The 24,096-nt window shown below is 46.5% G+C and overlaps 3 protein-coding genes across 5 annotated transcripts; 2 read left to right on the forward strand and 1 right to left on the reverse strand.

The window, feature by feature from the left end:
* Positions 1-130: 130 nt before the first annotated feature.
* On the reverse strand, positions 131-8,177 carry HARS2 (histidyl-tRNA synthetase 2, mitochondrial). 2 transcript variants are annotated; one of them, XM_082621863.1, is made up of 13 exons: positions 7,889-8,177; positions 6,602-6,676; positions 5,857-5,976; positions 5,650-5,745; positions 4,830-4,955; positions 4,617-4,724; positions 4,259-4,357; positions 3,845-3,938; positions 3,391-3,518; positions 3,056-3,298; positions 2,776-2,892; positions 1,502-1,589; positions 131-953 (listed from the first exon to the last, which is right to left on the reverse strand). In XM_082621863.1, the coding sequence occupies exons 1-13, from the start codon at positions 8,105-8,107 to the stop codon at positions 922-924; spliced, it is 1,545 nt and encodes a 514-aa protein (XP_082477989.1). In that variant the 5' UTR covers positions 8,108-8,177; the 3' UTR covers positions 131-921. The 2 variants fall into 2 exon arrangements, with proteins under 2 accessions (XP_082477989.1, XP_082477988.1); XM_082621862.1 differs by having other exon boundaries at positions 1,443-1,589.
* A 53-nt stretch (positions 8,178-8,230) lies between these two features.
* HARS1 (histidyl-tRNA synthetase 1) lies at positions 8,231-21,147 on the forward strand. Of its 2 annotated transcripts, none has more exons than XM_082620938.1 (13): positions 8,231-8,426; positions 8,728-8,817; positions 13,481-13,600; positions 15,768-15,863; positions 16,504-16,629; positions 17,260-17,367; positions 17,519-17,617; positions 17,847-17,940; positions 18,215-18,342; positions 18,435-18,677; positions 19,918-20,034; positions 20,235-20,385; positions 20,764-21,147. In XM_082620938.1, the coding sequence occupies exons 1-13, from the start codon at positions 8,337-8,339 to the stop codon at positions 20,838-20,840; spliced, it is 1,539 nt and encodes a 512-aa protein (XP_082477064.1). In that variant the 5' UTR covers positions 8,231-8,336; the 3' UTR covers positions 20,841-21,147. The 2 variants fall into 2 exon arrangements, with proteins under 2 accessions (XP_082477064.1, XP_082477063.1); XM_082620937.1 differs by having other exon boundaries at positions 20,235-20,381.
* An 88-nt stretch (positions 21,148-21,235) lies between these two features.
* On the forward strand, positions 21,236-24,002 carry DND1 (DND microRNA-mediated repression inhibitor 1). The gene is given in 5 exon segments (XM_082620940.1): positions 21,236-21,582; positions 21,685-21,802; positions 22,190-22,651; positions 23,347-23,736; positions 23,739-24,002. Coding segments are annotated over 5 exon segments (1,062 nt in total). The 5' UTR covers positions 21,236-21,558; the 3' UTR covers positions 23,807-24,002.
* The last annotated feature ends 94 nt before the right edge of the window (positions 24,003-24,096 follow it).

Genomic DNA, 24,096 nt, shown 5'->3' on the forward strand with positions numbered 1-24,096 from the left:
AACTGTGGCTGCTCCCTTCACTGAATACAAAAAAAAAACCTAGCCCACAGAATCCTCCAGTGTACACTCAAGCGTTTTCCATGGCCTATGCAAACCAATCCCTTGATAACAAATTACCCACCCAAACTACTATATTTAATATTTTATTTAATATATTATACAACCACTTCTAGAACAGGCACCTCCATGGCAGGACATGGAAGTCAGAGCAGTGATTCTGGCACAGGTAATGGTCTCCAAAATCTCAAAAGATCAGATCTCAATCTTGTCAGGTCACTTATTAAGTTCAACGTTCAAGATTATTAAACAGACAGCCTCACGCTGCTATTATTAACAATGGATGGGCTAGAAAGATGCCACATCAATATGGGCACTGCTATGCCCTTGGGATAGCATCTCTGTCCTCAGACAAAACAGAAAACAGTCATTGCCCAACTCTTTGCTCTCTCCCAAAAACTCCCTGGACAGGCCAAGGGCAGGTTATGGACAAACTTCCCAGAAACTGGCTCAGAAGCCAGAGTGGAAGGCTAAGTATTTGACTTTTGATCTCAGTGGTCAGAATCCTCTCAACCTGAGGTGACTTTCCCAGAGACTTGCTCATAGCAACCATCTCAGCATCTGTTGGCAGCACTCAGTGGCATTTCAAACCTGCCATCTGCCTCAGATGTTAGAGCATGTCTCTTTCACGTACCAGCCATCTGCACCCATGCAGAATAGCTGCTCACACTAGCCCAGGAGTCCTCAGGGCCTTCTACAGTTCTGTACCCAGGAAGGATGAAGGATGCTGAGGCACTTGTCACCCATCCTGGCCAGCAGTTGTTAAGTCCCTCAGGAAGTCAGTCCTAGATGAAACCTTTTCTACAAAGAGCAGCAGATGGCATTCAGGCAAGGATCAAGACTCAAGACAGTCGCTTCTGAATTTCAGCCACAAGATTTTCCCGTGTAATGGCCACCTGAAACATAACAGAACTCTCATGTGACAAACTAGAGAGTGATACTAGTTCCTTAGCCACTACTTTTCTGGATTCATTTAATTGTGCAACTGCTCCCACTTATGCAACCAGTAGGGAGGAGTATGTGCTTCAACCTGACCTGGAGAATGTATGCCCTCAAGACTAAAGGGATTCAAACTACTTATGCAACCAGTAGGGAGGAGTATGTGCTTCAACCTGACCTGGAGAAGGTATGCCCTCAAGACTAAAGGGATTCAAACACCTGATCTATGTCTATTTTGTTGATTAGTCTTGAAATACCCATAGAGATTTCATTTGTCGTTTTGCCCACCCAACCAATCATTGGCTATAATGATTGCCTAGGGTGGGTGCTCATTCATCTCTATTAACCCTGGAGATATTTTCTCAGCCAAAAGATACATATTTCTTAAAGAATCTAAGAAAGGCAGAAACACTTGGTCCCCCCTATTTCTGCGTGCCCCCACTCACCTCCTCCCTACTGGCCACTGAACGGAGCTTGATGACCCCTTCCTTCAGTTCTTGCTCACCAATAATGACCACCAGTGGGATGCCCATGTTCTCACAGTAGTGCAGTTGAGTTAGTAGTTTAGGGTTGTTCTTATACATCAGCTCTGCCTGAAAAGGGTGAAGAAAGAATAGGAGACTTAGGGACTACGCTGGTGGCACAGTGGTTAAGAATCTGCCTGCCAATGCAGGGGACATGGGTTCGAGCCCTGGTCCGGAAAGATGCCACATGCCACGGAGCAACTAAGCCCATGCACCACAACTACTGATCCTGCACTCTAGAGCCTGTGAGCCACAACTACTGAGCCCGCGTACCACAACTACTTACTGAAGCCCGCACGCCTAGAGCCTGTGCTCTGCAACAAGAGAAGCCACCGCAATGAGAAGCCTGCGCACCGCAATGAAGAGTAGCCCCCGCTCGCCGCAACTAGAGAAAGCCTGTGCGCAGCAATGAAGACCCAATGCAGCCAAAAAATAATTAATTAAATAATTTTTAAAAAAAGAATAGGGGACTTAGAAGTGACCATACCGAAGCAACCTAAGTGTCCATCGACGGATGAATGGATAAAGAAGATGTGGCACATATATACAATGGAATATTACTCAGCCATAAAAAGAAACGAAACTGAGTTATTTGTGGTGAGGTGGATGGACCTAGAGACTGTCATACAGAGTGAAGTAAGTCAGAAAGAGAAAAATAAATACCGTATGCTAACACATATATATGGAATCTAAAAAAGAAAAAAAAATGGTTTTGAAGAATCTAGGGGCAGGACAGGAATAAAGATGCAGACATAGAGAATGGACTTGAGGACACGGGCGGGGGAAGGGTAAGCTGGGACAAAGTGAGAGAGTGGCATGGACTTATATATACTAGCAAAAGTAAAATAGATAGCTAGTGGGAAGCAGCCACATAGCACAGGGAGATCAGCTTGGTGCTTTGCGTCCACCTAGAGGGGGGGATAGGGAGGGTGGGAAGGAGACGCAAGAGGGAGGAGATATGGGGATGTATGTATATGTACAGCTGGTTCATTTTGTTATAAAGCAGAAACTAACACACCACTGTAAAGCAATTATACTCCAATAAAGATGTTAAAAAAAAAAGAAGTGACCATACCACTCAAACCCCAGGAGCAGGCATATCCAAATAAGTAAGTAGCTAGCCCTCATACCCTAAGAAGACACACTAGTGAAGACTAGAAAGATCTTAAGTTCCACCTTAGGCATAAGGTAGAAGTGGGCCTGGTGCATGAATTCCACATATACCTAGATGTTTTGGATATTAGCTCCATTATACCTTGATCCCAGCATCCCAAAGCTCTGCAATTAGCTTCAGCCGTTCTTGGAGAAAGTTCTTCTGTGGTGTGGCCACAAACACTTGGGTCTCTGTGGTCCGTATCTTCTCACCAAAAGTCTAGTAAAAGAGAGAGAAAAGGTAAAACTAATAAAAACTTCCTTTGCACCAATAATTCAAAAAAAACCAAAAACAATCATCAGAAAAACAGTCCAACTGCACTTCCAGAAACATTAGAGTTTTTAAGGTCTGCAGCCTCACTCTGACCCTACCGAGGACCTACCTTCATCCTCTGCTCCACAATGGAGAAGATCCGCTCCACCCCAATGCTGAGCCCCACACATGGCACCTCGTGGCCTTTGGGGTCAAACATGCCCACCAGCCCATCATAGCGCCCACCAGCAGCCACACTGCCCACATTCAGTGGCTCCTCCTCAGCATGAGCTGGGGTCTGTAGCAGCACCGCTTCATAGATCACTCCTGTATAGTAGTCCAAGCCCCGAGCCAGGCTCAGGTCAAAGGAGATCTGTGGGGACAAGGTTATAGTCAGTCTTAGACAAGACTCAGGACGCTGAGAGCCCTAGACACAGCAGGAGGTCCACTCCCGACCCAGCTTACCTTCTCAGCAATTCCAAATAAAGTCAGGTATTCAAATAGCAGCTTCAGGTCTCCCAAGCCCTCTAGGGCCTGCTTGTTCTGGGATAGTCTGGGATCCTGGAACATTTGTTTCACCAAGGATACCCCTCCTGGGGAGACATGTGGGGAGAAATAATGTCTGTGTTATACACCCAGATGCGTTTCATCCAAATTTATCCCTAATATGCTCCAGCTAGTTCTCCTCATTTTCTTAAAAAAAAAGATCCTGATCACATATGACCAGATTCTCCTCCTCTGCCTCCATCTTTGACACCTAAAGACATAACTGGTTACAGTAAGTAAAAAGGTTATTAAATTAAAACCAGGCTCTGGAACTTAGAACATTTATGAAAAGGAGCTGTTTCAGAGGTAGAAGTTATACACTATCACCCTCACTCTGGTTCTATCATGTACCTCTGAAAACAATGATTCTTACCATGACATTGGACGTAATCCCCAATTCGATCAGCTACTTCAGCAGCCAGGCCTTTCTTTGCCACCATCTCATGTCTCACATCTTTCCAAGACATCTGTACAAACACCCAAACATTAGCCTAGCCCCAAGATCCTTCTTTCTCTTAATGGAAAGGGACATCTCATTTCATTCATTATGTATGTCACAAGTAGCTAACACTCTACTCAGCAAAGTCAGAGGCAGCTTTGGAAATCCAGCCACAATCTCCACTGTACAGCAAAACTCAGGTCTCGTTTCAGAATGTCTCCTTACCTTCCTCCCAGAAATACCTCACTTCCAGCCACCATCTCCTTATTTTCCTCTAAAGGTATATATAGATTTGAAGGCAGGGCAGAAACTCTGATAGGATCTACTGAAGCATATCTTCTTTGTTACCTTGTCTAGTTTGTCTACCGAGGAGCAGATGGCATGGAACTTGCTTTCAGGAACACCACAGACGGCAAATATCCCATCCAAAATCCGCCGGTCATTGACCTGTGAACTCAATGGAAGTGACCCAAGTGGCTTATGAATGACCTCTCCCTCAAAACAATGGCAGTCCCTACTTGCCTGACTCATAAAAGGGATAGAAAGGAAATTCCACAGGGTGACTATATAGATATAGATATAAAATGCAACACCTGTACTAAGAAAGTCCTAGAGCTACAGGCTTAATGGCTGGGGTCACCTATGTTTTCAAACAGCATTAGGCCAAATCCAGACTTCTCCCCTCAGTCCTCAGCTCTGGCCTCACCTTAATGAGAAAATCCCCCAGCTGCAACCCACTAAGGATTTCACACATGATCTTCAAACACTCTGCATCAGGGATCATAGGGTCAAACTGACCAGCAATGTCAAAATCCTACAGCAAAGAAAAAGACAGGCGGAAAAAAATTACTGAGCAGCCAGTTCCTAGGTTGTGGTCCCCAGAACTACCAAACCATGCTGCCTCCATCAGGTCACTTACACACTGGCAGAACTCCCTGTAGCGGCCTTGGACTATGGTTGGGCTCTCCCGACGCCACACCTTTCCAACATGATAGCGTTTCATCTTCTTCACTTTATTCATGGCCAGATAACGAGCAAAAGGGACCTCACATAAATAGGTTAAGGAGGAAGAATACTACATCCAGAGCTTAGCCCCAGTGGAAAGACATTAGGGAGGACTGGGCCTCTATCAATTGGATCTCATCCACTAGGATTAGAACAAGGACTTTCTCTGTCTCCTTTCCCACTATCACCAAGGCATAGCAATCAATAAACATTGAATAGTGTCAAATGAAGGAATCCCTGCAAGTCTGGCAGAAAGCAGGGGAAGCAGAGATAGAAATGACCCAAGAACTTCAAGTCTGGGCCATTCCCTCCCATTCAGATCAATTCTCAACTGTCTCAGAAGAGTCAAGCTTCAGAACCTGGATTTGCCTACAACTTCTATATCAATGTTTCTTCAAGTGTTCAAGGACCACGTGCATCTTAATTATCCAGGTACCTATTTAAAATGCAGATTTCTGAACACCACTCCAGTTACAGAATTAAGAAAATCTGGGGCTAGAGGTCAAGAATCTGTATTTTTGCAAGCTTCCTCAAGGGATTCTGACACACTATAAACTTAAATGACAGAGCTCCAGGCCAGGCTCTGCTGGCAGAATTGCCTTCTGGAAGAAACTTGAAGTAAAGGCTACTGCCAATGAACCTAAAGGGTCCCAGAGTCACTCCTGTCCCGTTATCAGAGAATGCCCTCTGGGTTTGGAAACAGGTAAGTCAGGTTCTCGTACTTAGAAGGATACAGTAAGGTCATAGCGCAAGGACAATAGCTCCCCACCCTGATCCTTCAGATCATAGATGAGCCCAGAGTCCTCTCCATACTTCTCAGTAAGCATTTCCTGCAGGGGTCAAACAGAAAGTGCCACGGTTAAAAGGAGGACTCCAGAACATAGGCTAGAAGCCCTTTGGGAAAGAAATGGGGTTCCTGCACTCTTTTTTTCTCCTCTTACCTTTAGCTCAAATGCCGGGGTATCCAACCCCTTTGCTCCATGACGTTTAAAGCAGCTAACAACCATATCAAGAATTTTCTCCCTCACAACCATCTGCTGGGGACTAAGATCTCTGGTGCCCTAGAAACCAAAAGGAGCCAGAGTGAAAACAAAGACAAAGACAAGTCCATTTAAGACAGAGTAAAACTACATCTATAATCTAAGGTCTGGAGTTGAAATCTCTTTGAGTTCAGACGACTATGAGCCCCACCCAGTATTCAAGAATAGTGAAGAATTAGTGAAATAGTGAAAAATTAAAAATAGGGAATACCCTGGGGGTCCTGTGGTTAGCACTCTGCGCTTTCACTGCCAAGGCCCTGGGTTCAACCCCTGGTCGGGGAACTAAGATCCCGCAAGCCATGCAGCACAGCCAAAACAAACAAACAAACAAACAAAAACATTAAAAGTGGTCAGGAAGGGGGCTTCCCTGGTGGCGCAGTGGTTGAGAGTCCGCCTGCCGATGTAGGGGACATGGGTTTGTGCCCTGGTCCGGGAAGATCCCACATGCCACAGAGCGGCTAGGCCTGTGAGCCATGGCGGCTGAGCCTGTGCGTCCGGAGCCTATGCTCCGCAACGGGAGAGGCCACAACAGTGAGAGGCCCGCGTACCGCAAAAAATAAAAAAAATTTAAAAAGTGGTCAGGAAGAGAAGTACAGGGCAGAACTCCAAGGCACTCTAGCGGACAGGGTGGGGCAAAGGGCATTACCTTTGGGGTCTTGATAATAAAACTTGATTTCTCTTGATGTGGTTTCAGTTGGGTTGCTAACGCTGCCTCCGCAACCTGGCAGAAGAAATGTGAGATATGGCTCCTCTCAATACTGGCCAAACCTGTGGTATATCTGGCCCTGTGTACCACCAACCTGAAAATACTTTTGGCCCTGAGCAACAGGAAGTCTGAACACTATTTTGTCTATCCCAATCTCAGCCCACTTCCAAAAACCCAGTTGTATCTGCAATATATATGTAATACATATGGGATCAGATGTTTACCATACAAGCTTCCTCACTATAATTGGAGTTTTTAAACGTATGAAAAACTTTAACCAGCAAAAAACAAGGAAGGCACAAAGCAACCCAAGACTATCACCACTAACCATATAGGAGTAGGGATTAGTACGATGCCCAGTTCAGTTCCTACTCAAAGAGCAATAAATAAGAATTGTTAATAAGGTAATAATGGTCATTAGGTTTGGAGATAGGGAAAAAGTAACTGGAAGACAGAACAGAAACAGCCCAAGAACACAGATCATGCCTGTGGAATGAAAAGGAATGGATTTCCTGATTGAAAAAAAAAAAAAAAGCCGATTGGTAGGATGCTGTGACTGCAAATAACAAAAGATCTGAGCTCTGTTGTTCATGATAGCACAAAGCATCTACTAGGAACACAACACTGTCATTGTTGTGACACAGAATCACAGAATCTGTGAGTTTGATTATCCCCAGCAGGCTGTATGCCCTTCCAGAAATATAGAGCGTGTAGTAGTTCATACTTTGGCAGATTCTGTGCTCCAAAGGACAGTAGTTGAAGCCCACAACCCCTCCTAAGAATTCATAATCTCTGAAAACTAAAAATTTTGAGGTAAATTCTAATGCGAACTCACTCTACTTATGGCCGTTAGTCATCTCACTTAGTGGGAATATTCATATATTTTGCTTAAAAAAATTTAAATGTGTTTGATCCCAAAAGGTTCAGATAAGGGACTGTGGACCTATATTAAAGTGCTCCCTTACTATGTAGCCATAGGTAAGTCATTTAACCTTGGAGCCTCCGTTTCCTCAACTGTAAAACGGAAATAATAACCCCAACATCTCAAGATTGCTATGATGATTAAATGACAAAGCATCCTAAAAGGCCTTAGCTCTGTGTCGGTACATGGTGGGCACTCAATAAAAAAACCGACTGTTAATACTGCGGGAGTACAGGCCGCGAGTCTATGCTTTCAGACCTGGAGATCCTGCCCCGACAGACCAGAGCTATCTCAGTCTGGCTCACCTGGCTATGAGAATGGACTGCCCTGATGCAGACAGCACCGGGCGGCCGCCGGAGCTGGCCAAACAGCACAGCCCAGGCCCTCCCATGTAGGAGTCCGAGCTGGGGCATCGTGCAGCAGGAGGCAGGATTTCCGGAACACGAGGCAAAGCACCTAGGAAGGAGGCAGACAGGACCCCAGGAAGGGTACAAGGCGCTGTAGAGGCGAAGCCCGAGCACCATAGAAGAGGTGAGCGTTTCTGCACCTCCCGAATCCCGCAGGGTGGCTCCAGTCCTCTCTGGCTCCCGCCCAGCTCCCGCACTTCCGGTAGGAGACGGAAGTGATTGTTGTACTGCGTGGTGGCTTTCTAGGCGTGCGGGCCCTCGACTCGATAGCCGGAAGTCATCCGAGCTGAAGCTGTGGCCCCCCACAACCTATTTAGACAGCAGTCAGCTCCAGTTGGCAGGCAGTATGGCAGATCGTGTCACGCTGGAGGATCTGGTGCGACTTCAGGGAGAGCGCGTGCGGGCCCTTAAGCAGCAGAAGGCCAGCGCCGAGCAGGTACGACCCAGGAGGCAGGAGAGGGGACAAAGGAAGGCCTGGGAGAACAGAGCGGGGAGTGGTCTGCACAGAGGATGGGGATGTGGAAGAAAGGACTGGACTTGTAGGTAGGAGGACGGGCTGGGTGGGGAGGTAGCTGCGGTAGGACCCGAGAGAAGCAAAGCTAGACTTGGGAGAGAGATATGCCCCACATCCTGGTGAGGGAGGGATACTGAATGAATGACGGAGGGATACTGAATGAATGAGGGAAGAGGAAGGGGGTGGCAGATGTGGTAGCCCAGCGCCTCCTTTCCCTCCACAGATCGAGGAGGAGGTGGCAAAACTACTGAAACTAAAGGCACAACTGGGCCCAGATGAAGGGAAACAGAAGTTTGTGCTCAAAACCCCCAAGGTAAATATTTCTTTAGGGAGCCTCTGAGAGGTTCCCTAATTCCACTCACAAAGACGCATATATGCCTGCTTCTCTGAATCAGGTCATTGAGGAGGATCTGAAATCCTGCAGAGGAAACAACAGTTGGCTGTAGGCGCCAGGCTGGATTGGACCCTGAGTCATTCTGGGATGGCAAAGTGATGGCAGAAACTAGGCCAGCTGGGTGCTTAGGGGAGTCTACCTGCAACTGCTACTCCTTCTTTCATTCAGTAAATATTTACTGAGTGCTTACTGTGTGCCTAGCACTGTACAAAGCAGTGAGTGTACCATGGTGAACAATATAGCCTGCCCTCAGGGAGCTTACATTCTACTGAAGGAAACAGACTTAGGAGAAATAATCCCACACATAGATATGTAACTACAAATTGTGTTAAGTGATGTAAAGAAGTAAAAAGGATGCTCTGAGAAAAATAAGGGAGAACTGGGAAGTCTGAAGAAGTGATAGACTAGCTAACCTAATAGATGAGTGGAAGACAGCCGGGTGAAGAGTGTGAGGAAGATAAGTCCAGGTAGGGTATGGGAATCCTGAAGTGAGAAAGAACCTTGGTAGTTTCCAGGAACTATAAAAAGACCTTTATGACTAGAACCAAATAGAGAAGGAGAGTAGAATGGAATGAAGTTGGAGATTCCTAGCTCAACCACCATGATTTCAGTTCAGATGCCACTTTCTGTAAGTTCTATAAACTGAACTATTTACCTATCATCTGGGTTCCCTTGGCACTTCATAAGTATCTCTGTTATTGCATTTATTGCTGACTTTTCATTATTCACATGGTTTATTTAGCCTGAGAGTCTGGGACTAAATAGGTATTCAATGAATGTATGTGAAATTTAATTCCAAAGTAGAGGGGAGATGATCTGTCTTCCTTATGTTGAGATGTCACCATTTAAGAGTAATTCTTTGGGCTCCTAAAATCATTGAGCTATTCCTTTCTACATATAACTCATTTCAAAGGTCAAAGAGATGGTGTAAAACCCCAAGGCAGTGACCATCAATAGTTATTCAAACTATTGGGTGAAAAGATTAATGGGGATTTATGATAGATCAGGCTGACCTCAGGTAAACCCAATGATCAATCTTAGCATCACTAAAAGTAGGACAACCAGACATTATATTCCTCTTGATGTGATGCAATAGGAAGTACACAGCACCACCTATGAAGTATTCTTGCCAAGAATTGTACCTGAATCTAATCAGTCTTCAGACTTAACTACCAGTTTACCTAACTACCAGTTTACTGAAAATATGGGAAATGGAGGAACATGTTAAATGACCACATTGAATATACAGTTAACCAAATCTAGAATGAGAAAAATTCTTTCAGAAAAATGACTCAGTTTCCTCAACAAATAGAGGACATTTAAAAAAAAAAAAAAGGAAACTGTTGCAGATTAAATAGACATGAGACATATCAACCAAGTACAAGTTATGAACTTATTAAGAATCTGATTCAAACAGTCAACCATAAAAAGATATTATTGTGGCAGTTGGGGGTAATTAAACATGGTTTGGGCACTAGGTAAAGGGTTGCTGTTAAGTTGTATTGGTTGTAAGAAAGGTATTGTAGTGTTTTGTTTTTTAATCCTTATATGTTAGACAATCATACTGAAATATTTATGGATGAAAGTATATGATATCTGGGATTTACTTTAAAATACTGCAGGAAAAAAATATTGAGGCTTAGATAAAATAAGAATAGCAGATGTTGATAGTTGTTGAAGGTAGGTAATAAACACAGGGTGGGGTGGTCCAGTGTACTATTCTCTATAATGTGTGTTGGAAATTTTCCATAATTTAATGTTAAAAGAAAATGAGATACAGCAGAAACTAACACAACACTGTAAAGCAATTATACTCCAATAAAGATGTTTAAAAAAAAAAGAAAATGAGAATATACTGGAGAGTTAATATCCACTTAGTTTGTTGAAATACATTTCTTGACACGTGATTCATAATTAACAGAAAACTCAGTATTATGGGGAAAGGACTTTTTCAAGGGACCTTCCTTGTCAAAATTATTTTCATAATGTTATTTGCCTTTTTCACTTCGTTTGCAGTGAAGGTGCAAAAGCACTGGTGTGTAGAACTGCTGGTGTCTTAGCACAAATTAAGATGTTGGCACTGAGCTGTACTAATAACCATTATGTTCTTTACTTTCGTGAACTCACGGTAAAAAAAAAAAGATTCAGTTTCACTTAAGAATATCCTCGATAAAACAGTAAAAATTATTAATTTTATTGAATATCGACCCTTGAGTACACTGTTTTTTAATATTCTGTATGATGAAATGGAAAGCAGATAAAGCACTTCTGCTGCATTCCAAAGTAGGAAAAATGCTTGTGCCATGTGTGAACTGTAGGCTGAACTAGCTACTTTTTTCATGGAAAACCTTTTTTATTTGAAAGAAAAACTAAAAGATAAACTATTGTGTTAAAGATTTGGATATTTGGCAAACATTTTCACAAAAATGAACAAAGTGAGCCTTGTCACCTCAAGGAAAACATTCAACAGTATTTGTTGCCAGTGATAAAATTCAAGTGTTCAAGTCAAAGTTAGAACTTGTATTTTCCACCATGAGCTTGACAGGTTCTCAATACTTGAAGACTTTCCTGATGAGATCTATGGTGACATGAAAAAATATGGTTTTTTGATATTGTATAATGAGGCATATCAACATTTGGAAGATCTGTGTAACTGTTATCAAAGAACAAATATTTTCTAAATGACCAATGCATGATGTTATAAAATTGTGCCTGCGTAGAATATCCAAAGCACAAGATAGAGTTACAGATATTTTAAAAATTGTACTAAAATATACATAACATAAAATTTGCCAACCATTTTTAGGTGTACAGTTCAGTGGCATTAAGTACATTCATATTGCTGTGCAACCATAACCACTATTCATCCCCCAGAACTTTTTCATCATACCAAACTGAAATTCTTTACCCATTAAACAGCAACACCCCATTCTACCCTCCCTTCAGCCCCTGGTAACCATCGTTCTACTTTGTCTCTGTGAATTCTGGGTACCTTATAATGGATTTTAATGTAACAGTGTGAAAAGTTCATTGATGTACTTTCAGATTCCACATTGCAAACCAATCCTTAAGAAGCTCTCCCTCTGGATTTTGATGTAGTTTAAGAAGAATATCTACAATTAGCTGAAAAGTTTATTAAAAATATTCCTCCTTTTACAATTACACATCTCTGTAAGGCTAGATTTTCTTTATATATTCAACCAGAACAACATATCACAACAGAATTGAATGCAAAAAGCATATATGAGAATTCAGCTGTCTTCTATTAACCCAGGCATTAAAGATTTGCAAAAATGTAAATCAATGCCACTCTTCTCACCAAATGTTTTTGTTTTGGAAAGTAGTTACATTTTCCTAAAATGTTATTTATGTTAACATGTAATGGATTTTCTTTTTGTTAAGTGGATTAATATTTTTAAATGTTTGCAGTTTTAATTTATAATACGATAAATATTGATAGGTATAATCCACTTTGGGGTCCTTAGTAAATAGTAAGAGTGTAAAGGGGTCCTGAGACCAAAGAGGTCCTACTTGTGAGTAGCATATAAAAGCCCATACTACAAGCTCTGACCTGGAAGAACAGAGTTCTAGTACTGACTGCCAGGAACCAGCTGAATGGCCTTAAGTAATGATTTAACTTCTCAACACGTTCAAATTCATTTACTTAGCCCTTGTCATAGGGCTATCAGAAAAAAATTAAAGAAAAAAATAGTGGAGACTTCCCTGGTGGCACAGTGGTTAAGAATCCACCTGCCAAAGCAGGGGACACAGGTTTGAGCTCTGGTCTGGGAAGATCCCATATGCCACGGAGCAACTAAGCCTGCATGCCACAACTACTGAGCCTGTACTCTAGAGCCCGCAAGCCACAACTTTTGAGCCCACGTGCTACGACTACTGAAGCCCATGAACCTAGAGCCTGTGCTCTACAACAAAAGAAGCCAGGGCTTCCCTGGTGGCGCAGTGGTTGAGAGTACGCCTGCCGATGCAGGGGACACAGGTTCGTGCCCCGGTCCGGGAAGATCCCACATGCCACGGAGCGGCTGGACCCGTGAGTCATGGTGGCTGAGACTGTGCTCCGCAACAGGAGAGGCCACGACAGTGAGAGGCCCGCGTACCGCAAAAACAAAAAAAAAGAAAGAAAAAATAGTATTCATTAGGGTTTCTTTTTAAGGTATGTTGGGAGAGAATGTTACTTGTAAAATTTGGAATTTGATTCATTAAGCCAGTTTGAGTTGGTTATATGCCTGTCATCAGGTAGATGTTTTCTATTAGGCAGGGGGATGTTCTGTTTCCCAGAATATGAGTTTAGGAAAATTTCTCAGAGAACAGAGTTCCAAGAATTCTAGAAGATAGAACCAAGCTAAAAAGGGGTTGGAATTTAGAAGGGTGAGAGCAAATGGGTGTGGCAATTAATAGGGAATTGTTTGTACTTGTTTTACAACTCAGTGACCTGTAGGAAAACCTAAGTTTGGGGCAGGGTTTTCATTCGCCATCATTGAAGTCATGCTTTTATGTTTCTAGACCTTACTGTTCTTTGTTTTTAAACCCCATCCCTGGTTCTCTGGCTGATTTTGACTCCAAGGGCACAAGAGACTACAGTCCCCGGCAGATGGCAGTTCGGGAGAAGGTGTTTGATGTAATCATCAGCTGTTTCAAGCGCCATGGTGCAGAAGTAATTGATACACCTGTGTTTGAACTAAAGGTGAGGGGTGGATGAGGAGAAATTGCCTGGTGGAATAATGGGTATACAAACAACAAAGGATGGCAAGAGAGTGAGGCCCAAAGGTCTCTCTCTTGTTGCAGACAAAGATTGGCATTTTCTCCATGAGAAGGGGGACAGGACTGGCATAGAGAAAGAGGCCCTGCTTTTTATTTACCTTGGTTGTGGCCGGCAGCATCCAAAAGAGAGCCCTTCTCAGGAGTGGAAGTTTTTATGGCTCCTGTCTACATTGAATTCCATGGCACCTGTACTTGAGATGTTTCCTAGATACATGTAAATCGAACATATAAAGGATAAATATGCAACCAGTCTCCTATTGATGGACCCTGAGGTTGTTTCTAGTTCTTTGCTATTAAAAAACAGTTCTTTGCATCCCTCACTGCTTAAAACCCAGTAACTCCCAATGCATTTGTAATAAAATCCAAACTCTTTACTCAGGCTTACAAGGCCCTACATGATGTGGCAACTGCCTACCTTTCCCACCTCATCTCACGTGCTTCCTTCCCTTGCCCACTGTGCTACCATGGTCTTTTTCTATTCCTGGAACATACTAAATATGTTTCTATCTTTGAGCCTTTGTTCTTGCTCTTCCCTCTTGCTGAACTTCCTTTTTCTCTAGCTCTCTGCATGACTTTAATTCCAGAGTAAATTAGACATAACAGATTTTAATTTCAGATTTCAACTAAAATGCCATTCCTCAAATACTCCTCTCCAACTGCCTTGTCTAAAGTAGCCCTTGTCTATCACATTGACCTATTTTATTTCCGTTAAAGCAGCTATCACTCTCAAAAGTTATGTTAATTTGTTTCTTTGAGTTAATGTACTGCCTGTCTCTTTTCATTACTATAGAAGATCCATGAGGGCGTGGACTGCCTTTGTTCACTGATGTATACACAAGGCTTAGAACAATGTCTGGTACTAGTGGGCATTTATCTGCAGGGTAAATTCACAGAAGTAGAATTTCTGGGTCAAATGGTTGTACTCATTCCTATTTCTACCAACTATATTAGTTTGCTAGTGTTCCCATAACAAAATACCATAGACTGGGTGGCTTAAAGAACAGAAATTTATTGTCTGGAGGATAGAAGTCCAAGATAAGCTGTCAGCAGGGTTGGTTTCTTCTGAGGGTCATGAGGGAAGGATCTGCTTAAGGCCTCTCTCACTGGCTTTTAGATGGTGTCTTTTCCCTATGTCTTCACATCATCTTCCCTCCTGTGTCCAAATTTCCTCTTTTTATAGGGACATGAGTTATATTGGATTAAGACTGATCCTAATGACCTCATTTTACCTTAATTACTTCTTTAAAGACCCTGTCTCCGAATAGAGTCACAATCTGAGGTTACGGGGGCCAGGTGGGTGCAGGGAATAGGGCTTCAATATATGAATTTCGAGGGGACACGATTCAGGCCATAATACCAACCATTGTATGAGTGTTTCTATTTTCTATACACTGGGAATTTTCAGGTTTTTTGAACTTTGCCAGTCTGGTGGTGAAATATGTTATCTTGTTGAAGACATCACAGGGCAAGGACTCTCTCAGTTTTGGCTTTTGACAGTGTTCAAATCTCAGGCCATCATAAAAACATTTATCTTTGTTGATCTAATGACCCACTCCTAGGCATTTATACTCCAAAAAAATATTCAGAAGAAAAAACTATGTACCCAAATATATTTATTGAAATGCTCTGGAATTTTTTTTTCAATTGGAATAACCTAAACATCTATCAGTGTAACACTAGGAAGGAAGGAAATAGCTTCTTCTCACTAGAATATTCTGCAGCTTTTTTTTTTTTTGGCCATGCCGCACAGCTTGCGGGATCGTAGTTCCCCAACCAGGCCCAGGCCCAGGCCCAGGCCCTCGGCAGTGAGCGCGCAGTCCTAACCACTAGACCGCCAGGGAACTCCCAATGCAGCTTTTAAAAATAATACTTCAGCTCTGTCACAAAATGGAAATGTGATAAGCAGAAAACCAAATTGGTATTTCCTTGATTATAACTACATCAAATAAGGAAACATTGGGAGAGAGAACAGAGGAAATGTAGATAAGTTGAAATCAGTCATAGTTAGAATGGTGGGTTTTTGTTTTTAAAACTTCCTTTCAAATTGTTATATTTATCATTATGATCACATTTCTTTATGTTTTCTCCAGGAAACACTGACTGGAAAGTATGGGGAAGACTCTAAGCTTATCTATGACCTGAAGGACCAAGGTGGGGAGCTGCTGTCTCTTCGCTATGACCTCACTGTATCTTTTTAAACTTTGGATGTATTGGCCCTTACTGGGCTGGGGCTTTTACTAGCCTCAGGTTTGGGGGCAGCTAGACATAGGTGGGATCAAATATAATGCATCTTGCAGTCAGGGAAGTTATTTCTCTAAACCAGGAGCTGGGCTTTGGCTAAACAGAGCATAGCTAGCCTTCGAAGGCTTCTGAATCCTGAGTGAGACCTCAGCTTTATGTCAGGGTCCAGTTCTGACTCTGCCAACAATCCCCTGGATTCAGAATATGTCTCCCTTGCCCTGGCTGGTGGACAGAGTTCTCCCTAATTGACCAACAGCACGTTTCCTTTATCTCCAAGCTATGTCAGAGAATCATCTGCTTAGAGATCCCTACTTGGGGCCCTTTTTCTGCTCCCTGGCCAATCTGCCCACCCCCCTGCTGTGCTCAGCATAGCCTAGAAAGAAAAGAGCCTTAATATTTTATGAGACTTCAGCTGCCCTATATGGTAACAAAGTTGATTCTTGCTGATGTTCAGAAATGCTGTTAATCTTACAGATGGTGGTTTTACCCACACAGGGTATGGTTAGACCCCAGCTTCTGTTGGTGATGATAATCAACTTCCAGACTGTGAAAGGTGGGGCTTTCCCCTTAACTCTTTGTCATCAGGTTCCTTTTGCTCGATATTTGGCAATGAATAAACTGACCAACATTAAACGCTACCACATAGCAAAAGTGTATCGGCGGGATAACCCAGCCATGACCCGAGGCCGATATCGGGAATTCTACCAGTGTGTGAGTATGGGGGCAGGATGGGTAAGGAGGCCCTCCCTTGAGCCAGTAGAATCTATTGAGTACTTATGGTGTCCTGAAAACTCTAGATGCCCCAGATAATGCTAACCCTAAGATTTCTTTAGTATTTTCATATACAGGACAGGGATTACGCTCCTCATTTTATCTGAGGAAACTTGAGGCTCAGCAAGATGAAGAGATCATAGGGATAAGAAAGGCAAAGTTAGGACTAGAACTCTTGGTCCAGTGCTTTTTATATTAAACCACAGTGATAGGATCAGAGCAAAGGATGAGGAAACTGGATTTGAGGTACTGTCACCCAGACTGGTGGCACAACTTCTGAATGAATAAAGGACTAAGGCCGTATAATTGCTCCCACAACAGTGGAAGGAAATAAGGAAAAATAGATGAGTGAGATAATGAAGGAATAGCCCTGTGGATGGGAAGAAAACCAGGACTGGTAAGAGACCCAGGAATACTGGGGTTTTGCTCTGGGCTGACAGTCAGACGGAGAATGAAGAACGTGGTCTGTGCATGAGTGCAAAGAGGCCTCCTTCATAGAGAGCAGAGCTCCCAGGAGTCCTCCCTCAAGGTTAAACCCCTGAGGACCTCTAGCTAGCCCTCTCCCTACAGGATTTTGACATTGCTGGGCAATTTGACCCCATGATTCCTGATGCAGAGTGCCTGAAGATAATGTGTGAGATCCTGAGTTCACTCCAGATAGGCGACTTCCTGGTCAAGGTCAGAGCTGAATGGGGCTGGGAGGGCAAAGCTGGGCCTGGCCTCTCACAGGAGAAGGTCCTTGTGCAGAGGAACCAGTAGCCTAAGTGTCCAAGGCTATCGAGGGTCATGTAAGGAGATTCTCTTCTCACTATGCCTTGGGTCGCTGCAGGTGAATGATCGGCGCATCCTAGATGGGACGTTTGCCGTCTGTGGTGTTCCTGACAGCAAGTTCCGCACCATCTGCTCCTCAGTGGACAAGCTGGACAAGGTAACAACCCAAACACCTGACTCTTCTTTTCCCAGATCCCACCCTGCTCTGAGAAATGGAAAAGATTAGGAGAGAGAGGGACCTGCTTCTATGCCCACAGAGGAAGATTAGCCCCAGGATATAGGTTGATGGGCAGCTTCTGCTCAAGACCACCCCCTGAGAAGGGCTCACACTTGCTCTGCACTGGGGAAGCTGCCCAGGGTTCCCTGACTGGTATCTGTCTGCTCAGGTGTCCTGGGAGGAAGTAAAGAGTGAGATGGTGGGAGAGAAGGGCCTGGCACCTGAGGTGGCTGACCACATTGGGAACTACGTCCAGCAGCATGGTGAGAAACAAACCCTGCCTCCCCGGCAGCCATCCCACTGCCCTCAAGCGAAAGCCAAAAACGTGTGTGTGTGTGTGTGTGTGTGTGTGTGTGTGTGTGCCAAACTCGTGTGTGTGTGTGTGTGTGTGTGTGCGCGCACGCGCGCACTGGAGAGAGAGAGAAAGGGAATGCATGTGTGTGTATGCACACATGCATACATGTGTAATCCAGAGGAAAAGGTAAAGCCCTTATCTTTTTCTTCTTGTCAGTCTGGCTCACAAATCTGTCTCCCCAGGTGGCGTATCCCTGGTGGAACAGCTGCTCCAGGATCCTGAATTGTCCCAAAACAAGCAGGCCTTGGAGGGCCTGGGAGACCTGAAGCTGCTATTTGAGTATCTGACCTTGTATGGCATTGCTGACAAGGTGAGTCAGGTTGGGATGGGAGCCTTAGCTGAGCTCCGGGGCTGGAGGCCTTTGATCCTCATCTGCTGCTGACCATGTTCTTATCCCTCCAGATCTCCTTCGACCTGAGCCTGGCTCGAGGGCTGGACTACTATACTGGGGTGATCTATGAGGCGGTGCTGCTACAGCCCCCAGCCCAGGGAGGGGAAGAGCCCCTGGGTGTGGGCAGTGTGGCGGCTGGAGGGCGCTACGATGGGCTGGTGGGCATGTTTGATCCCAAAGGGCGCAAGGTGCCATGCGTGGGGCTCAGCATTGGGGTGGAGCGGATCTTCTCCATTGTGGAGCAGAGGCTGGAGGTAGGTCTTGGGGCTGGGTGGACGACATTCTGGGCAGATGGTGGCACCTGAGCTATCTTCTTTGATCTCTAAGGGGGCAAGTAGTACTGCATTGGGCAAGTTGCACCTTTGCAAAGAAATGGGAGAGAAAACTTTTGCTGTCCTTCAGACTCCCACTCCATTATAGGCCAGCTTGATGGATCTTTGATCATTCTTTCTTCACAAAATCCTTTGCTCCCTACTTCCTTCAGCGCTGTCAGGAATCTAGGCCAGTATATCCAAAGACCTGGATCTTCCTCATAATACAGAACACTTAATACTTTACTACTCTGTGCTAGGCACTGTGCTTAGTGCTTTTCACACATTGTCTAATAAAACTCTTAAACAGCCCTCTGAGGGTAGCTACTTTTATTATTTACATTTCTCAGGCAAGGGAACTGAAGATTATAGATCAAATAATTTGCCCAAGGTTTAAGTGGCAGAGTCAGAATTCGGATGCAGGCAGTCCAACTCCAAAGTCTTGCTCCCAACCACTCTGCGATATTGTCTCTAAGTGGGAAGCGTGTATCTGAGGCTGTGGGATCCCTCAGATGGCTATCCTGACTCTCTAGCACCTAGAGTAACATGAAGAAAGCCCTTCTTGGCCTCAAGCCCACCTTTGTTGCTACTGCTCTTAAGTGGCTGGTTGCCTTTCATCCCTCAGGTAATGCTCTGGCAGTAACCTTCCCACTGCTCCCACCCTTTTCTCTAGAGTGGAACCCACTGGTGTTTTCCAATTGAGGTCACTGTTCCAGTAGGCATCTTATGTTGTAAGAACAATGGGAATAGTTTTCCAGAAAAAGAGACAGCAGCATTCTTTCTCCCCTCCATCCTCACCCCCCGCAAGTTGTGCCCTATGGCTGACGTATAAGAGACACAGTCTCCTGACTGTGGGAACTAGGACTGCCAGGGGTGACTGGATTGCCTGGGTGAACTCAGAATATCACTTATGATGCATAAGGTTCTAGATGGAGATAAGCTTGAAGTTACTGTACATAAGCTACCTTTGCCCTCCATTATTAATTCTGGCAAGTCATATGTACAAGCCAGTCAGTTCATTTCTTATTCTTCTAAGAGCTACTTTTTGCCCAATTGCTAGATGACTAGCCTGCCCTGATAGAGTTGGGCCTGGTCTCAGAATCCTGACAGGAGCCTGCTCTGTGTGCTCTTTTAAGGTGTTGTAAAGGGTAGCCCAGTTCTTTCTTAACTGCTTCTTCCCTAGGCCTTGAAGGAGAAGGTACGGACCACAGAAACACAGGTGCTTGTGGCATCTGCACAGAAGAAGCTGCTGGAGGAGAGACTGAAGCTCATCTCAGAGTTATGGGATGCTGGGATCAAGGTAGAGGAGGCAAGCCCCAGAGTGGCAGCAAATTTGGGAGTGCTGGACACAAATGAAATAAAAGCTTATCCATAGTGGCCCTGCCATTACTGTGACTTCTTGGGGTGAAGGTCAGAGAAAGGTGCCAACTTGGGGCCCAAGGAGATTGTCCCGGAGGACTGCAGAAGACAGCCTTCATCTCCTTCCCTGGTCCCCTGCAGGCAGAGCTGCTCTACAAGAAGAACCCCAAGTTACTGAACCAGCTGCAGTACTGTGAGGAGGCAGGCATCCCACTGGTGGCCATCATTGGTGAGCAAGAGCTCAAGGACGGGGTCATCAAGCTCCGCTCAGTGGCCAGCAGGGAAGAGGTAAGTAGGTGGACAGGAAGGCTGAGGGACGGGGAATGTATGCCATTTCTGCAGACCAAGGCCGAAAGTTACTGTACATAAGCTAGACCAAGGCCAAGGCCCATTCAAGACCTAAGCAAAAGCCTGGCATTCATATTAACGCCCAGTCCTAAAGGACTTAAGGGGGTAATATGTTACTGTGGTCATGGTAGGGTAAAATCTCCATCCCCACACATACCCTGTGTCTCTCCACCTCCCCCAAGAAGCGCTGTCTCCCCTGAGGTGTTTGATTGGGTTCCTGCGCCCAGCTGAGCCAGGCCTGATGACTAGAGGAAGGCATGGGTGCTCAGAGAGCAGTGGAACACAAGATGCTCATACCACCTTGTTCCTCCATCCTGGCCAGGTGGACGTCCGAAGAGAAGACCTTGTGGAGGAAATCAAAAGGAGAACAAGCCAGCCCCTTTGCATCTGCTGAGTTGAACTATCAGAGGAAAGTGGGACTGGCACTATTTAAGGCTAAGACAAAACTCTGCATACGTACTTCAACAGCTTTGCACGTTTCCTTCCCAACAGGAAGACCTGAAGAGTGGTCAGAACAGAGACTTTTTTATTTTTATTATAATTATTTTATTGGTAATCACAGGCAAAAATGGCCACCCAAAAATGGGTGGGCCACGGGGAACTGGCCCAAGATGGCCTCCTCGGCAGAGCCCTACAACCAAGTGGAGGGAACGCTTCCCACAACCAGCCGCCGCGGAAGGTCCAATAAAATGCCTCAACCACTGGAGCCTGCCTGTGTCACTACTGCCTAGCCCTGCCTTCCCTGTTAGAGCCTGGGCCTCCCACTGCGACCACTTCAGCGGTGGAAAATGGGGAGAGACACTTACAGTAGCTCCCACGGGCTATTCCGCACGGGAAGGGCGCCCGTGACGTTCTCGCCTCCAGCTTCCATCCTGCCGGTTTGCGAGCCGTTTTTTAGGAGGTGGGGCTACCCGCAGACCCACCCACTAGGGTCTCTAGCTTTCACCTGAGGGTCTGTGGTTCTCGCGGCGCACGTGCGGCAGATACCCCCACCCCTTGGTGGGCGGGGTCGTGCTCAGAACCAATGAGAGCTTGGGGGGGAGGAGTAGGGAAGCTTCCAGAGGGGCAGATAGGGAGGAAGTTATAAAGGGGGTACCAGCGAGCCAGCGGGAGAGCAATGCAGTCCAAGCGGGAGTGTGAGGTAGGTGTTTGCCTCCCAGGGGGTCGGTGAGCCCTGGACATAACAGGAGAGGTGGGGGTGGACGCGGCGATACGGCATTCCAACCTGCCCTTTTGCCCTCAGCTGTGGTGTGAGAGGGTGAATCCAGAGAACAAGGCGGCGCTGGAGGCGTGGGTCAGGGAGACGGGCATCCGCCTGGTGCAGGTGAACGGGCAGAGGAAGTATGGCGGGCCACCCCCAGGTACGGTAGTCCCAGCCCTACGCCTACGGGAGGGCTAAGGCAGCCCCGACGGCTACGAGCCGCCGCGTTCGGGGGAGGGAGGGGCCTACGCCGAGGCTCCACAGTCAGAAACTTATAACTGCCCCATTACCCGCCCCCGCAGCTGATGAAACTCATTGTCTGTGGCTTCCCACCCACCCGCCCCCTCGAGGAAGGGAGCCAGTCTTAACGGTGCCAGCCCCGTTGGTAGCTCAGTCACCCAGTTACGCCAACGACCCGGGGTGTACGGGTGTTGTAACCATTTCACAGACGTTTGCACACATACTCCCTCCTGCGCTCGGTTCCTGGACCTCGACCCCGGAACCGTCCGGGTGGATGACGGTGCCCCTCCCCACCCCCTTCCCCCAGGATGGGTGGGCAGCCCGCCGCCGGCCGGGTCAGAAGTGTTTATCGGGCGGCTGCCCCAGGACGTGTACGAGCACCAGCTGATCCCACTGTTCCAGCGCGTGGGCCGCCTCTACGAGTTCCGCCTGATGATGACCTTCAGCGGCCTGAACCGCGGCTTTGCTTACGCCCGCTACAGCTCGCGACGCGGCGCCCAGGCCGCCATCGCCACGCTGCACAACCACCCGCTGCGGCCGGCCTGCCCGCTGCTCGTGTGCCGCAGCACCGAGAAGTGCGAGCTGAGTGTGGACGGCTTGCCGCCGGGCCTGAGCCGCCAAGCGCTACTGCTCGCGCTGCAGCCGCTGGGGCCCGGCCTGCAGGAAGCGCTGCTGCTGCGCAGCCCCGGGCCGGCACCCGCGCAGATCGCACTACTCAAGTTCAGCTCGCACCGCGCCGCAGCCATGGCCAAAAAGGCCCTGGTGGAAGGTAGGGGTGGAGACTGCGGGGGGCCGCTGGTTGGGGCTAAACGCGTTCTACCCGGCACTTTACCTCAACACGTCAGCGTAGATCAGCATAGCGGGTTAAAGTCGCGAGACCTTAGGGTCAAACACACTTGAGTTTGAAACAGACTATCTGACCTCACGTCCTTAAATTTCCACCGGTGCTACCAGCTACCACTCACCTAAACTTCACACTACACATGCACTATCTCCTGACTTAATCCTCCACATTGCAGTGAAACAGAACTGTAGAGCATATAGAGTTGTCCCTCTTTAGATAGGAGACTGTGTTAAGAAAAATTGACTTGCCCAAGGCAATCCAACTGAGCCTACCTTTTATCCACTGTAGAACCTACTTCCTGAAACTGAGAATTAAGCAGCATTTAGCACATTCTGTAGTTCCTGGCAAGTATTCAGGGTAAAGGTTAGCTATTCTGATGGTTATGAGATAGACAAAGCCTGCAATCAACCAGTACTCCAAGGAGATTTAGAAGGTAGCAGTTATTGCACTCCCTTTGTGAGTAAACACAAAGCCTAGAGAAGTTATTTAACTTGTCTGGTGTCACACCAGGAAATGGGGAGGCGACAAATTAAACAGGCTTGTGTGACTCCAGAGGACTCCGGTCTGGGCGCTTGGGCCCAGGGCTTAGACCCAGCCCTGTCTCTGCCTTTTTCCTGCAGGGCAGTCACGCCTCTGTGGAGAACAGGTGGCCGTGGAGTGGCTTAAGCCAGACCTGAAGCAGCGACTCCGCCAGCAGCTCACAGGTCCCTCTCTACAGTGCCTACAGCCAGAGGGCAGCCAAGTAGCCCTGGCCAGGGACAAGGGGCTGGAGTCCCAAGGGGCTCGGGCTGCCCTGCAGCTGCTGTGCCAACGGATGAAGTTGGGCAGCCCACTGTTCCTCACCAAGTGTTTGGGCACAGGCTCTGCTGGCTGGCACCGATTCTGGTACCAGGTGGTGATCCCTGGGCATCCAGTGCCCTTCAGTGGCCTCATCTGGGTTGTGCTGGCCGCCAGTGGGCAGGATGGGCATGAGGTGGCCAAGGATGCTGTGTCTGCACGGCTGCTGGAGGCACTGAGTCTGGGGCCAGCCTCCTGTGGTCTGCTGGGGCTGAGGCAGGAGGTACCATGGTTCAGCAGTGACCTAATCCTCTCCCCAGGCAGCCTGAATGAGTAGGTGGAGCCTGTGTCAGTCCCTGGCCCAGCAGGCCTGGGCAGCTGCTATCTGATCCCAAGAAGGGGAGGAGCATGGGCCCTGCCCTAGGCCTGACACAGCCTCCCAGCTGAGGCAGGGCCCACAGCACCTCGGGGCAGTTCAAGTTTGGCTAAGTTGTGGTGAGGGAGCTTCCCTTCCCCCTCCCAGCCTGGGGTATAACCTAACCCCAGGGTTGTTCTCTGACACACACACGCACACACACCCCTCTCTCCTTCCA

The sequence above is a fragment of the Mesoplodon mirus genome, assembly GCF_964341445.2.
Source record: "Mesoplodon mirus genome assembly, chromosome: 5".
Lineage (NCBI taxonomy): Eukaryota > Metazoa > Chordata > Mammalia > Artiodactyla > Ziphiidae > Mesoplodon > Mesoplodon mirus.